The sequence below is a fragment of the Bos grunniens genome, chromosome 22, assembly GCF_055505025.1.
Source record: "Bos grunniens cultivar Pamir isolate PY7600 chromosome 22, Bosgru_T2T1.0, whole genome shotgun sequence".
Lineage (NCBI taxonomy): Eukaryota > Metazoa > Chordata > Mammalia > Artiodactyla > Bovidae > Bos > Bos grunniens.
The window spans coordinates 44,417,794-44,433,886 of NC_141186.1; the positions used below are offsets into that span (position 1 = coordinate 44,417,794).

The following is a 16,093-nucleotide window of genomic DNA, read 5'->3' on the forward strand; positions in this document are numbered from 1 at the left end:
CTAGGACAGGAGATGCCCTGGTTGGAATCGCAACACCCTCAGGCCTAAGGACAGGCAGCTAGGAGCTGGACAGGACTTGAGCACTGGTGCTCTCCCCATCAAACCCTCCTCCTGGGATCTGGGATCCAACCTCCCACTGGGAAGACTGAGACTTGGGATGAGGACCTGAAAACTGAGGACCAGTCTCCTCTCCCTGTCTCCCCAAAGGAGCATGTGATGGAGGCCACTCGATGAGAACTGGAACTGTGGCTGCCACCAGGGCATGCTCAGCTCAGCCTCTCCATGCAGTTAAGCCATGTGGGGAGCCAACCACCGAAGCTGGAGGCTGCCTGGCCAGGGGCGAGTCCAGGATGCTTGTTGGAACATGTGTGATGATGGTGTTTGTCGGTTGTACCCATTCCATCACTGGGGCATCTTGACTTTGTGTCTAGAAATGTAACCCCGCGTCCTTGGGTCCCCAGCCTACATCTTCCTGAGAGAGTGACTTGAGGGCTCAGGTGGGTACTGAGGGAGCTTGCCTCTTGAAGCCTCATTTTATCGTGATGCTGGGGGTGGCCAACTCCCACGAGGGCCGCTTCATATCTTCAGGTGCGTGGCAATAGCCTCCAAGGTGCCCTGGTCCTGCAGCAAGTTTGTGTTGTCTTCCGTGAGAGTGGACAAGTGCAGTTGGTTGGATTTGTTCTTTCATCCAGGGAACTCGCATTTGTCAGCGTGCTCACAGTTGGCCTGCCTCTGCACCCAGTGTGGTCGAGAAGGCATGAGCACATATCGGGATTTGGGTGAGGGGGGAACATGGCAGGAGCACCAGGGAATCACTGGAGGACTGCGAAAGCCTGTGGGGATGAGAGTGGTTGTTTACAAAGTGTCCCTCTGAGGGTGGTAGTGGAGACCTCGTTCCTAAACTCTTGGTCTCCGACTCCCTACCCTCTAGGACCTCACAATGTCTGGCTTCCAGGAAGGATGGAGTAAATAAAACTTGATAACACTGATCTCTAACTGAGTGCATCTTCTTGGCTAAACACTCGGGGTAGATTGTCTCATTTTGCCCAGAGGCGCAGAGCTGGCTGAGACCAGATCCCATCCGTGGTTCCCTCTTGCAGCCATGGCTGCGGCTCCCCTTGTAGCTGTCCGTCTCTCCAGTACTGCTCCACCACACTGTGCTGTAACCATCAGGGTTTGTTTTTTAAACTTTGAGACAATTTTAATAACCCCCCAAATACGTCAACTCTTTTTTTTTGTTCTTGTAAAACTGCTAGTGGTCCAGATGTAACCGAAGCCCTCCCTAACCTCCAGCCAGTCCCACGCCCCTGCTCAGAGGCGGTGGTTTAGAAATGCCGTGTCCTGGGTAGTCTGCACACCCCAGGTGTAGGCACTCCCATCCATATCCACTTGGATGCTGCGGGCCAGTCTGTGGGAGGCTGAGGGCGTGCCGCCGTGTCTGCGCCGCTGGACAGAGCGCCGTTTGGTATCTGAGTGAGGGGCCAGCCTCTAAGGGACAGACTGCACGGGCTCGAGCCAGCGGCCAGCACTGAGGGTCATGGCATGATGTCAGTGTCATTATCTCCACTTCAGTTTATCTCTGGCCAAAGCAGCCCTCGGGGGCGGCGGCCTTGTTTGCAGTCAAGGCCTCTGGGCCACATTCTTTGGCCATGTGAGAGGTGAGGTCATTGAGGGCAGGTGGCTCAGGGCGTTGTGGTCACAGCCCCCATCGTCCAGTCTGTCTTCAACCCTGACTTTGGCTTTGGTCCTGAGGTTGGCGGACAAAAGAAGAAAAAATGTATCCAGCTCTCCCTGTTTTGATAAAAGCCTGGAGGACAGACCCTGACTATGTGCTGATAAATGTTTATAACGCTCCCGAAAGCCAAGCATGATGCAGAGGAAGGAGCGGGTGGGCTTCTTCAAATCTCTCCAGGGGGTGTGTTCCCTTCTGAGGTCTGAGACTGAAAAATTATTTTGTGATGAGTCTTGATTTGTTACTTGTGTTCTGTGAAAGTTTTTTTTTTTTTTTTTTCTCCTTCTTAGTATATCTTTTTTTTTGGGGGGGGGAGGGAGAAATGTCACATATTTATTAAGCACCAGCTGTATGCCTAACCCAACTTGGGTGGGATGTTAAGCAGAGTGGGGTCTTGGTCAAGGGCACCACGGGCCCTGGGGTCAGATCACATGGACTCAAATCCCATCCTCTAGTGATGACTTCTGGGGCCTTGGGCAAGTTAATTGGCCATTCTGTGCCTCCAACTCAAAAGAGGGATCGTGGTAGCACCCCCTTCATTGGTGGGAGAAGAAGAAATGAGGTCCCGCTTGAGGAGTGCTGAACCTGATGCATGTTAGGTGCTCAGCAAAGGCAGCTGCGTCATTAGTTATTATGAACTAGCATTAGGCACTCACATGCAGCCAGAACTAGGAGGAGGATTGAACAGGCAGTTCCTCAACAGGAGAGACCTGATTTCCGTTCTTGAGAGTTTGTAGTCTGACTGGGGAGACTAGATTAAGGTGCTTGTCACTGTTAGCAATTACTGTGTGACAGTAGCAATTAAGAGCAGATGGTATGGTTTGTACTGCAAGTCCTGCAGAGGTTTAGGGGGAGTTCGGGGGGCAGGGGTTGTCAGGTGGGTGACAGGAATGAAGGGGAGACGGAGGACAGTGCAGCAGGGGTCAGGGGGACATTCCAGGTCTGTCTGGTGAACAGCTACTGGCAGGATTGGGTATGGTCAGGAAGTCAGCTGGGATCTGCTTCTTCCAGAGGTGAAGTGGCACACACCTGTGGAGTGGAAATGTGAGAGAGGCAGAGACACTTGCTGCTGCATTTGCTCCTCCTTCTTCTTCCTCGCCTCCTCCTTTAGTTCTAAATGCATTCATTGGATTTTCATAACTGTTGACTCCAATGGTGGGATGCAAAGTTGGGGAATTTAGCACGTCTGTGTCTATATTGACTTATAGAAAATAAGCAGTGACCTTTTTGAGAGGACTATGGAAGACTCTGAGTTGAAGGAAATGGTAGAGTAGACAAACTTGACCTGGTTCTGCCCTCTCTGCAGACAGACTCATACAGCAAGTGCTCCTGTGTTTGATGTCATCGATTCAGTGTTGTCTCGTGAGCGTCATCCTTGTTGCGGGTAGCTGTAGACTGTACACTCTCATATGCTGGGAATTACCACCTTTTATTTCATTCATTCTACTGTTGATGAGCATTTGGATTTGCTTCTGGTTTTGGGCTGGAGGTGAGGCAAATAATGGCCCCTCAGAAGTTATCCATGACCTCACCCCTGGTTACAGGTACCATTCCCTGGTAATACATAGGACTGTGTTACGTCATCTGGTGGAGGGACTTTGTAGGTGTGATTAAGTTAAGAGTCTTTTTTTTTTTTTTTTTTAATATTTGTTTATTTATTTGGCTGCTCTGGGTCCTTGTTACAGCACACGAAATCTTTGATCTTCATTGCAGCGCACGGGACCTTTAGTTGTGCCACATGAGATCATTTAGTTGTAGCATGTGGAATCTAGTTCCCTGACCAGGGATCGAACCCAGGGCCCCTGCACTGGGAACGTATATTCTTAGCCACTGATCCCCCAGGGAAGTCCCGAGTTAAGGGCCTTGACATGGGGAGATGATTTTAAAATCTCTGGGTGGGCCAGTATAGATACAAGGATCCTTGTAAGAGGGATGCAGGAGCATCTGGTAAGAGGATGAGCTGTGATGATGGAAGTGGAGGTGAGAGAAGGTGCTCCACTGCAGGCTGTGAAGAGGAGGAAGGGGCCATGAGCCAAGGAATGCATGGAGAGCTGGAGAAGCAAGGAAGTGGATTCTCCTCTAGAACCTCCAGAAGGAGTGCAGCCCTGCTGACCCATTTCTGATCTCCAGAACCGTAAGATGACAAATAGCACCAAGCTGGTGATTGTTACAGCAGCAGAAGGAAGCTAATACAGGACCATTGTGCTGAGAACAGTACTGCTGAGAACATTCTGGATAATGTCTCATGGTCCCTGTAGGTACCTGGGAGCAAAGGCAGGTTGAGTAGATATTACAGCCATCTTCCAGGGTGATTGGACCAGTCTGTGCTCCCACCAGCAGCAGGCTGTGAGAGTTCTGGTTGCTTCACATCCTCACCAACACTTGGTCGTCCTGAAAAGAGATGTTTCTCAGAGAAGAATTAGCCAGATTTGGTGTCCAGTGGAAACCTTGTAGGAAACTGATGCTGAGGAGATGCTGGTCACCACTGATGCAGGCTGTGGAGGAGGGGAGGTGGTGGTGCCAGTTTCTAGCTAGGGGGAATTAGGACTCCTCTTCCATGAAGGGACTGGCATAGCAAATGCTCAGTAGCTTTAGATTAATACAGAGCTTTCCAGCTAAAGAGTTGAAACAGCACTTACTTTCATGACTTGCTGATTACTCAGGGTGAGTGGTGGGTCTTGTGAAGTGGGGGAAAGGCCTGCGCTGTTCTACCAGCCCCTCAGAGTTTGAACACTGCCCTCACTTAAGTGTCCAGACCTTAATCACAAGCTCATCACAATCTCTGTGAGCTCCAGTTGTGCCGTCCCTCAAAGGGGTGTGATCCCACCTTCCCTGTGCGGCCGTGGGTGGATGAGAGGAGCCTTTGCATGAAAGCCCTGAGCTTCCTGCCCACAGGTAGGAGGTGCTGAGTCAGTGGTTGCCCTGGCCATTACCAGCAGCAGTACTGAGCACATACATTCCTGCAGAAGTTGACAATTCTGGGTTCAGAGTAAGTGTTCAGGGGCCGAGTAGACGCCTTGGGAGGGATCTGAGAATATCACCAGGGCATCCAGGGTGGGTGGGGGCAGTCCCTCTAGAGACACTGTCTCCCCACAGCCCTGAGACTGCTTTTGAAAGTATGGTTTATTCATTCATACATTCAGCCAGCACTGAGCTTTCCCTTGCACATTATAATACCATGGTTAGGAACCCCCGGAACAAATGCTTTGCCATTTGCTGTCTGTACAGCCTTTGACAAATCTTAACCCAGTTTTCCAATTCATAGAGTGAGGCAGCACCTGCTTCCTAGGGCTGGTGTGAGAATTTGCTGAGATAATCCATGTCAGTGTCTGTGCCTTGGGAATCCCTCAGGGCTGGGGTACAGAAATGGGTGTCCCAATCCCTGTCCTTACCTGCAGGCTGAAGAGCAGTGGTTTCTTGATGGCTCTGTACAGAAAACCTTCTCTAACACCAGGAGGTAAAGAATAAAACCTGACCCAGAACTAGCCAGTGGGCCCATGGAGGGCAGGCTCTGACCTCAAAGCTGCTGAGGAAATGTGACTTGGAGGAGAGTCTTCTGTTGGCATCATTTGGGATGTAGGTGTCAAATCCTCTTGCAGCAGTTACTGTGCTGCAGAAGAGCTTGCCACGCTGAGCAGATGTGGCTTCCAGGCCGAGGTGAGGGGGACTGAGGTGTCTACAGCTGCAGAAGCGGCCACTGCTTTCTGCTCTATCCCCTCACTGCAGGGATGCAGTGGCACCTCTGGGACTCTGAGTTCAAATCCCACTACCTTCCATCCCTCCTCCTTCTGGGAGCCATTATCTTCCTTCTTGCCTTTTTCTGGGTCCCTCCATGATGCACAGGCCTTAGCTGAAGGAGTTAAACTCTGAGGGAAGCCAGCCTCAGACAGGGGTCCAGATACTAAAAATATCTCATGGTGTGCTCTTTGCAAGTTAAAGAGCAGGGTTGAAGGCTGTGACTGCGGATTCTCCCCCAAACTGATTCTCCAGTGCCTCATAGTGCCAAGGTCCCAGGTATCTGGTCCTGTTCACCTGGATCTGAAAGTTGATCCACACGGTACTTTGATCTGGGAGAAGGCCAGACTCAGAGTAGAACACTTGGAGGAGGGTGGCACAGGGGGTGGGGAGGATTTGGCCAAGCGGCCTGTGATGCTCAGGAGTCATCGCAGCTGATGCAGTGGAGCTGGCCCGTGACAGCACAGCATGAAGGTCATGGGTGTCAGAACTCTGCCTGGACCCCCTTTTGTCTAGGAGGCTCCAGGCTAGGGACCCACACACCATCCCTCAACATGGCTTACACGGCCAGCTCTTACTGTGTTGAAACTGACAGCTGTTTCTTTGGTTACAAAGGAAGTAGCTGCTCAGTGTTCTGGCCGTGTTGTAGAAAGAGAATGTGTCTTTTAACGCTAGAGCCACACCTGGAGTGGTGAGGGGTGCAGCTCCTGAGACTGGAGAGGGAACCTCTGAGCTGTATCTCAGAGTCACCCTGGGGCAGGTGCTCAGGAAGTGGAATAGTGGGTGGAAACCTCCACCATCGGAATGTTCTCCCCAGGTCTGTCTATCCCTATCGGTTAGCCTCTGTTGCTCCGCAGCCCAGGCTAAAATCCTTAAATGCCGGTATGGTGCACATTCAGATGGCGTTTTACCATCCTGAGCAGTTGTTTTATGAAGTGAAGCTCACAGCTCATACTTGTGGGTCCCAGTGTTCCTGGCTCCAAACCACCTGCTCTGCCTTCAAGACATTTCACACAGGAAGAGATTACATGCTTATTAACACTTCTTCATCCATCAAACGCTGATGGAGTACCTGTTTGAAATGATGTGTGGTTTTACCAAAATTGTGACCCAGAGTAATTTGGCCTCACCTGTCTCCATAGACACACACTGTCCCAAGCTCCAAATAACCAAACTCACCCTCCGAAGGACCCCAGTGAAAATATTTAACATAGAGTCAACTTGATGAGAGTTTATCAGCCATAGGAACAAGAACCAATAGAACTTAAAGTTTTATTAAACTTAAAGTGACTTAAAGAACAAAGACATTTCTCTCGAAGATAGTAGTTCCAAGTTCAGAGGGCACCTGTGCTCCATGCAGAGTCACAGGCCCAAATGCCTTTTATCTTGTTGTTTTGTTATTTCCAAGTGCATTGTCATCATCTGCGTGGTCAGAACTGAGTTCCAGCCAGTGGAAAGGATGAACAAGGCTTGCCCATGTCTTGAGACCTAGATGGAGAAGTGAAAATATCACATCCTCTCATATTCCATTGGAACTCATACCTGGCTGCATGTAGCTGCAAGGATGCCTGGGAAATGTAGTCCCCGATAAAACTCAAATAACCCGTGGGCGAAAGGGAGAATGGATTTTGATGGACGCTGGGCAGCCTTTGACACATTCCTTTTGTATGTATTTAATGCGTCTCTGTGTTAACATAAGTGCACCCAGGTTATAAGTGTTGGTTATTTTGCTTTTTCAGAAAGGAGACCTGGATCTGTGACACAGCGTCCGTGGACAACTCCAGAGTAATGAATCAGTGTGCCTTTAGAGGAATAGAAGAAAACACAGAAAGGTAAAGATTTCTTTAAAAATTAAAAAAAAATTCTTACATGCAACATAAGTGCAGTTCAGGACTTTTTATGAGTCAGTGGAGGCCATCAAGAATTTGGAGATAGCAAAACTTCCATGCATCCCCTTTTCAGAGCTTGAATTCCTGACACCAGAGGAAGGATATGTTTGTCAAGTATGAGGGAATTTTTTCCAAAATTTAGAAGGAAGAGTTGGTATATAGAACTGATATGGTCCAGAATTAAATATCTGATTCTAAAAACCAAGGACGCTCATTCCAAGAAATAATGGGCTTATGCGTAGATGTGTTGTTTCTGCGTTTGCTGGTGGTGAAGGCAGACCCTTAGCGCTCGGCAGTTACATCTTCTCTTGAAGTCATCAGCTCTTCCTCTTCCTTCCACCTCCTCTTTTTTTGTCCCTTATAAATACATACATTAGTTTAAATACTCAAGAAATGCATGCATAAGTTTTCCAAGTTAATAAAAGTTAAGTCTCCATTGAGCCTCCCCCCGGTCCCGCCATTTCATTTCTTGCACACACTCTACTCCTGTCTTTCCCAAAAGTAACCACTGTGACCTACCTTGTGAATTTCCTTCTAGAACTTTTTCGAGGTGTCAGTGTGTGTTGGTTGCTCGGTCCTGTTTGACTCTCTGCGACCTCATGGACTGTAGCCCTCCAGGCTCCTCTGTCCATGGAATTCTCCAGGCAATATGCATAGGAAAAAAAGTCATTCTTTCCTTCCTTCCTGTTCTTTAAAGACAGTCCGTCATACAATGCTTGCTGGTCTATTCTGTACCCTTTGTAAAACATTCAATAATATGATTTTAAATGTTTTCAAGGCAGTACATGTGAAACTACCTTGTTTTGCTGCAAAGTAAGTATTGGGTCCATGGCAGGAGAATCTCAGTGTTTTCCTGTTGGTGGTGGGTGGGTGGATTCTCTCTTTTGCCCTTAATATTAATCGCAGTGCTTTGATGCACTTTCTGGTTTATGCCTCCAAGCACATGGGCAGACATGTTGGTTACTGATGAGTGAAGTTGTTGGGCCACCCCGTGAATGAGTTTAAGATCTTCATAAATATTGCCAGTTCATTCTCTAAGAAGCACCACTTACCCACAGATACCAGATTTCCCCTTTGCCCATCTCTTGCCACACCTCAGTTCTTCATGCTTTTTGATTTTTGCCAGTCTGATGGGTGAACAGTGGTATCTCTCCATAGTTGTAATTTTCTCCCCTTTCTCTTTACTCTGGGAAGTTCATCTTCTCAGGTCTCTGCATTTCCCAGTGGCCCCGGCAAGTGTCAGTCCTTACAGGACTCAGTGACTATCCTGAGGCCCAGGCCCCTGGGCAACCCGGGTCTTGCCCAAGAGTGGACACCTCTCTGTTTCTCTTCTGAAAAGCACCCAAGTCTGCTTTTCCAGGATTGGTCATCCCAGGATCACCTGCTTCTCTCCAGATCCTGGCAGGGGTTGTTGGGAGAGCCTTGCTTTGGATTTCTCTACTCAAACGGATTCATCCACTACCGTCACCATCATCCTTGGCAACAGTCAGAGTGTTTAGTCTGTGTCAGGCTCTGGGTGGATCACTTGGGTTACTCATTTAATTCTTACCACAGCCCTGTGAGATAGGGAGTTGTGTTGTTACCCCCATTATGTTTGTTAGGTGACATGAGGACAGAAATTGATTCAAAAACAATCCAAACAACAAGGGAAAATTAACAAATAACCTGTCTTGCCATGGAGCCCCAGGTCCTACCTATTGCTGTCACTTTGAGTGACAGACAGACGCATGCTTGCTCAGTGACGAGTTCTTCTGTGGTCATAGCTTATGGACCACATGGAGCCATCAGGCCCATGTTCATGGTGGCCTTGACCACACTCAGGGGCCTTCCCAGAGGAGAGTGTAGACGTGGAGAGTGTGTTTTGGGTTTTGTCTGCCTCCAGCATATGAACACGGGCTCTTGCATTTCACCAGCCCCTCTGCTCTGGTGCACAGTTGGGGTGATGGTCCCACTCTTGCATTTCACCAGCCCCTCTGCTCTGGTGCACAGTTGGGGTGATGGTCCCACTCTTGCATTTCACCAGCCCCTCTGCTCTGGTGCACAGTTGGGGTGATGGTCCCACCGGTGTTCGTCCAAAACACCTCCCTGGTAAGGGGCTTTCAGGGCGAGCCTGTTTGTCATGGGAATGAATCTACTTGATTAGGATAAATAAGCCCCCTGAGCTGTAGCCAGAGAGGAGGTTCTTCTCTTGCCCCCATAGACCTGATTAGTTATCCTCCCTTAAATGTTTAACTTTAGACCTTATTCTTAAAGCAGGCAGAGTGCAGTTTCAGAGGTCCTCCTGAGCCCCAGCCCCTGCCCTTGCCCCCAACTCCCCATAATGTTTCAGACACATAAACATGCACAGCCGACAGAGGTCCTAGGCTCGCTGTCTGGTTTCTTCTTCATCAGGACAGTGTGGAGCAGTCAGGCCTGAAGGGGAAATGATTGTCTGAGTTCACACAGACAAGCCTGGTCTCAGGCCTGCAGGGGCTGGGGCTCTGGCTCTTTACACAACATTGCAGCTACTTCTCATGTGATTATTAGGAGCACTTGTTCCCAAAATTGATTTTATTAACTGATAATGCCTTGAAGGAAACCAGCCCATTGATTAGTTAATTATTCATTCAGTGGGGATTTATGAAATATAAATGTGCGACTTAAGTAAGATGAATTCTCAGGGAATTCAGGGTTGGAGGGAGTAGGCTTTTGCACACACAATGAGCAGTGGTTAAGTGGAAAATTTTAATTCATCATTGGTCGATGGGGATAATAATAGTACCTCCTGCAGTGGCATGTCCTGAGTTAGTCATAGTCAGGCACCTGGCCTGGAGTAAGCCCCCAGTTAAGGCATCTGTTTTCATTTTTGTTTATTTATATTTAACCCCACATAGCGTGAGGAGCCTAGGAAGATTTTTCCATCAGAAGATTGATACAGCCAGACTTGTGGTTTAGAAATGATAATCCATTGACATGATTTCTTATCCTATACATCATCACCTTTTTAGTGTCTACCTCACTTAACGGACTGTGAACTCCATGGGGCCAAGTCTTGGCTGTTTTGTTCACAATTGTTTCCCCAGTGCTTGGCAGGCAGTAGGTGCCCGCTGATATTTCTGGACTGACGGATGTAGGGGTCAGGTAGTGGTAAGGGGTGGACCCCGGATCCTTGAGGTGAGGTGCTGTGACAGAACCTGCCACTGAGAAGGACCTGAGCACCTGGAGCCAACCCCAGGTCCCCAAGGAGACCTGGAGGCCCTGCCCACAGACCTCACTCCTTTCTGAGGGGATGTCGTTTTGCTCCTGAGCTTTATGGACATTTTGTCTTCTAAGCAAGTGACTTTATTGTGGGGAGACCTAGTCCCAAAGCATTTATTAGCTGAGCAACCATTACTTGTCGCTTGTACTTCTGGGTGCCAACTCACAAGAACACAAGCTTTCTAGAAGAGGAAGCCCTGGGAATGCAGTTTGCTGCCACTATCAGTGATGCTGGTGGGATAGCGCCTCTGTTTCCTCAGCTGTGCAGTAGCGGGGTTAGACAATCAGAATGTCTGATGTTCAAGAGGATTTTGAGGGGAGAACTCCTTGCTCTTCACGTAAGTCCCTCATATATATGGACTTGTGATAGCTCCTTGAAATGGATAGAAGGTTAGGACTCAGCCATGCTGGAGAAGTGGAAGGTTTTCATTTTCATTCATTCATTTGTTCACGTGTCAGCCAGCCAGTCAGCCAGTGAACCTCCCATCCTTGTTTAGCAGCCCTAAGCACTTTGGGAAAATGTTCAAATACAGGGTCACTCTTTGCTTGCCGGGCCTGTCACTCTCAGGTTGTACAAATGTGTGTCTCTTTTATGAAAATAAGGCTCGTTTCCGGCTCCCTCATTTATTCCAGGGTGTTTTGAGCACCTCCTTTGTGCTGGCTTGGCCACTTTACTGACTTGTCTGGTGCAGCGACACTCCACGTCTAGTCCAGAGCCCTGTGCACAGTAAGTTCTCAACCCGTGAGCGGCTTTAGTAGGCTGAACTGGCTAGAAAACAGAATGGTTTTTCTTTTGTTGTTGACTGCAACTTGCGGCGGGATCTTAGTTCCCTGACCAGGGATTGAACCTGTGCCTCCTACAGGGGAAGCATGTGGTTCTTAACCTCTAGTGGAAGTGGAAGTGGAAGTGCCAGGGAAGTCCCCAGGGTGATTAGTGGATGAGTCACAGCATGAAGAGCCGTATCCAGAATTGAGGTTTGCTGGGTGCTATGTTCTGTTTGCACGATCTAAGGGTAGGCTGCCTCAAGAGCCCTCACCTTAGACAGGCTCGTTTCACCGTTTGTTGTCAGTTGCTGTCTTCTTGACCTGCTTATCAGCTTCCATCTTGTCCTTTAGGCAGGAGCTGTTTTGGTCACTGATTTTTATGAGCTTTTTGTTCACCGCCCAAGGGCTGTGGGGGCCTGCTCAGCTTCCTCCACCTCCGAAGTTCAACTGCTGACCTTGAGCAGCTGGCGTCTGCACTGTGCACGTGTGCATGCTCAGTTATTAAGTCGTGTCTGACTCTCTGCGACCCTGTGGACTGTAGCCCGCCAGGCTCCTCGGTCCATGGGATTCTCCAGGCAAGAATACTGGAGTGGGTTGCCGTTTCTTCCTCCAGGGGATGTAGGTCCTGACCCAGGGATCAAACCTGTGTCTCCTGCATTCCCTATATTGGCTGATGGATTCTTTACCACTCACGCCACCTGGGAAGCCTCTGAGAAGCTGGAGACCCAGCAAAAAGGAGAGTAACCCCTCCTGACCAGAGACACTAGCCTTCAGTCTCAAACTCAGCAGCCCTGTGACCTTGAGCAAGGCACTTCACCTCTCCAAGGTGTCTTCTTGGAGTTTCTCAGCATCTCTCACAGTCTGCTCCTCAGAGCATGATTGCCTCCAAACATTAATAAGCACTGAAGGGGAAAACGGGGCCTGTTGCCAAACTTGTTCGGCCATTGCTGACTTCGGCTCAGACAAGTGTGACCTTCCTCACAGGACCCAACAGAGCCTGTAAAAGGTCAGTGTGCAGGGAGGGGTCTTTTAAGGGAGGGCAGGGTGTGTGGTCCCCCACCCGCCACACCTGCTGTTGCAGGGATCACACCGGGGACATGCCCGACTGGAAGATCTTGAAGCTTCTTCCTAGTTCTGCACTGATGTCCCTGGGACAGAGAGGCATAGATGCTCGATATTTGAATGCTTTAGTGTTTTTTTGTTGTTGTTGTTTTGATAGGAACTTTAAAATAATATTGTAGGCAAAAGATGGAAGAGGTCTTCCAGTCTCTGTCAAAACCTGCCAGTGATTGAGTGGAAAAGTGGAAGGGTCAGGTGTCTTCATGCCTGTGTTTATTCAGGCAGAAATTTTTCTGTGCAAAGAACACTCAGCTGCAATTTGAAAAACGAGTGTGCAGCATCTGCTCTGCCTCTCCTTGATTGTGTGACCTTGGATGTCACTCTTCTCTCTCATATCGCTTATTGGCTTAAAAGAACGGTTGGTTGATTGACGACTTTTCCTTTCAATCCTAAAATTTTAGATGTATATATACCTATGTATATATATTTAATTAAAATTTTTTTTGGCTGCCCTAGCTCTTTGTTGCTGTGTGTGGGCTTTCTCTAGTTGAGGTGAGTGGGTGCTGCTCTCTAGTTGGGATGCGCAGGCTTCTCTTTGCAGTGGCTTCTCTCGTTGCAGAGCACAGGCTCTAGAGCGTGGCTCAGTGTTTGTGGCACATGGGCTTAGTTGCCCTGCTGCGTGTGGAATCTTCCCAGACCAGGGATCAAGCCCTTGCCCCCTGTATTGGCAGGTGCATTCCTAGCCACTGGACTGCCAGGGCAGTCACTGTAAGTCTTTGTAAGTCACTGAGGGCAGATGTGGTCCGTGTTGACGCCTCAGGGCAGTGCCTGGGATAGAGTCATCACTCACTAAACATTTGTTGCATAAATATGAAAACAGAAAGAATGCACTCCTCATTACATTCATTGGCATAAGCCCAGAGACAGGTTATTATTAAATGAGTGTTAAGGTAACTGAGTGAGTGATCTTCTCTGAGATACATGAAGACCCAGGGATGTTATTTTACAGATGAGAAACTGGTACTTTGGAAGGCAAAGTTCTGGGCTGTGGTCTTGTAGCTGGAATGGAAAAGCCAAGGCCCAGATTCAGCCTCCTGAGCCTCAACTTCTGCTTTGTTGTGGGTTTTCCCCACTAAATCATCTGTGTCCTTTATGTGGTTGCTGCTGCTGCTAAGTCGCTTCAGTCGTGTCTGACTCTGTGCGACCCCAGAAACGGAAGCCCACCAGGCTCCCCCGTCCTTGGGATTCTCCAGGCAAGAACACTGGAGTGGGTTTCCATTTCCTTCTCCAATGAATGAAAGTGAAAAATGAAAGGGAAGTCGCTCAGTCGTGTCCGACTCTTAGCGACCCCATGGACTACAGCCTACCAGGCTCCTCCATCCATGGGATTTTCCAGGCAAGAGTACTGGAGTGGGGTGCCATTGCCTTTTATGTGGTTAGAGGCGTTAATTAGGACGATGTCCTGAAAGATCTGCTGTGAAGACACTGAAAAAGCTCTTCAGTTCTCCAGGGAGCCTGGCTAGTTCTCTACATAGAAAATTATAATAATGTCTTCCAATTCTGGGCACCTCCTGAGGGGCTTTTGAGCAGAATGCACATTATCTGCCTCCGTTTTGCAGATGAAGGAGCGGTTTTAAGTAGCTGCCCCAGTTCAGTTCAGTTGCTCAGTTGTGTCCGACTCTTTGTGACTCTGTGAACTGCAGCATGCCAGGCCTCCCTGTCCATCACCAACTCCCAGAGTTTACCCAAACCCATGTCCATTGAGTTGGTGATGCCATCTTTCCCAGCATCAGGGTCTTTTCCAATGAGTCAGCTCTTCACATCAGGTGGCCAAAGTATTGGAGTTTCAGCATCAGTCCTTTCAATGAACACCCAGGACTGATCTCCTTTAGGATAGACTGGTTGGATCTCCTTGCAGTCCAAGGGACTCTCAAGAGTCTTCTCCAACACCACAGTTCAAAAGCACCAATGCTTCAGCGCTCAACTTTCTTTATAGTCTAACTCTCACATCCATACATGACCACTGGAAAAACCATAGCCTTGACTAGATGGACCTTTGTTGCCAAAGTAATGTCTCTGCTTTTTAATATGCTGTCTAGGTTGGTCATAGCTTTCCTTCCAGGAAGTAAGCGTCTTTTAATTTCATGGCCTGCCCTAGTGTCACAGGTAATTGTTGGGATACCCATGTCTTTGATGCTCTTAAGGGAGAAAGCCCCTGGCCTTCTTGCCACTCCCCACTGTTTCTCATCCGACTGGGACCCTCGTCTTACCTTGTCCTTGCAGGTGAGTGCTTGGAGCCCCTCTGCAGGATGGGGAGGGGTTGCTGTGGCTGCCCCAGGGGTGGGACTGGGCTTCAGCCGAGGGAATCCATAGAGGTGCAGACGGTGGGCGTTCGAGTTTCATTGGGAGCCCATCAACATGTTTCTTATTCCAGGCAGTCTCTTCATAATGGGCCCTGGTGATGGGGGAACTGCCAGGAGGATGTTAGACAAAGTGGTGACGATCCTTGGCCCAGTTGCTGAAGTTTTCCTAGTCTCAGTTTGCCATCCGTGAAGTTAGGTAACAGTGGCATTTAGGTCATCAAGTTGATGTGAAGGTTCAGTCTGGTAAGAAGTCCCTCACTTGAGGTCACTGGGCACCTGGTTAACACCTGGTGCATGACCTTAGTCTGTTATCAGCCTGTAAATCATTCTCCCACCAACTGCAGAACCGAGGAGGAGACGTCAGAGTTTTCTATAACGATCCTTATGGTGATCACCTTGGAAAATTCATTTAGCCGTTATTTGAGTACCCACCGTGTGCTCAGCTCTATCAGCACCCTGGGGAATGCAGTCAGATCTGGGCCTTGATTCCGACATGGAAGGGGAGATGAATGTCTGTAACAGGAGACAAGCCGGGTTAAGGAAGGGCCTAGAGAGTCTGGCACATAGTGTGCACCTGGGAAGTGCTTAGAAACACTCCAGCTGAAGGGGGCTTGGACGTGGTGCCAGGAAACAGCGCGCAAGCCTGGCAGGGGACGCTCACCCAGCCCCCGCCCTGCAGACGGACGGTGGGGCCATGTGCGTCAATCTCCCTCCTGGGAATCTGATTAAAAAAAAAAAAAAAATTCCTCCCAGGCAAGAGCGTGGCACATTTCCTGGAGGAAAATTGGCCAAGAATTAGGCTTGGAGAGCTGTATGAAGCTAGGGGTGGGGGCATGTGAACCCGCAATGGTTGAAGCGCTCACTGTACCTCACAGAGGTACAGAACTGTCATGATGCATTTAAGAAGCACTGGCTCGTATTGGATGTCCTCTGGGTTTTGAGTGGAGGGAGTCTTAAGACTGTCTCTAGATGGGGGAAGAGCGTGGGAACTTGAGCAGGCTCCCTGTGTTCACTGCTTGGGCTTGAGCTGCTTGTAGCCTTTGTCCCACCCTGTGCAGTGCTGTGTGCTGTGTGCACACGAGCAGGAGCCAGTGTCTTCTGTAAGGATGGGGGTGGATCGAGGGCCTGCTATGTGCCAGGCGCTGCCCCGGGCTCAGGGCTAGATCTGGGACTGGTCGTTTTGCCTGTAAGGAAACTGCCCGGGAAGGTGATGTGCCTGGAGGTTACACAGTGAGTTTGTAGCAGAAGTGGAGTTAGAACCTGGGTGTCCTGTAGCCGTGGATGCTGGCAATTAATGGGGCCGGGTCAGCGCC

General features: G+C 49.3%; 1 protein-coding gene across 12 annotated transcripts in view; it reads left to right on the plus strand.

Moving 5' to 3' along the window:
- Nucleotides 1-16,093, plus strand: part of ARHGEF3 (Rho guanine nucleotide exchange factor 3) — a 312,981-nt gene that overhangs the window by 27,388 nt on the left and 269,500 nt on the right. For all 12 annotated transcript variants that reach the window (XM_086367396.1, XM_086367397.1, XM_086367403.1 and 9 more), the window contains one exon: nt 7,207-7,299. In XM_086367396.1, the coding sequence (XP_086223522.1) occupies nt 7,256-7,299 (44 nt within the window). In that variant the 5' untranslated portion in view covers nt 7,207-7,255. The remainder of the gene's footprint in view (nt 1-7,206; nt 7,300-16,093) is intronic.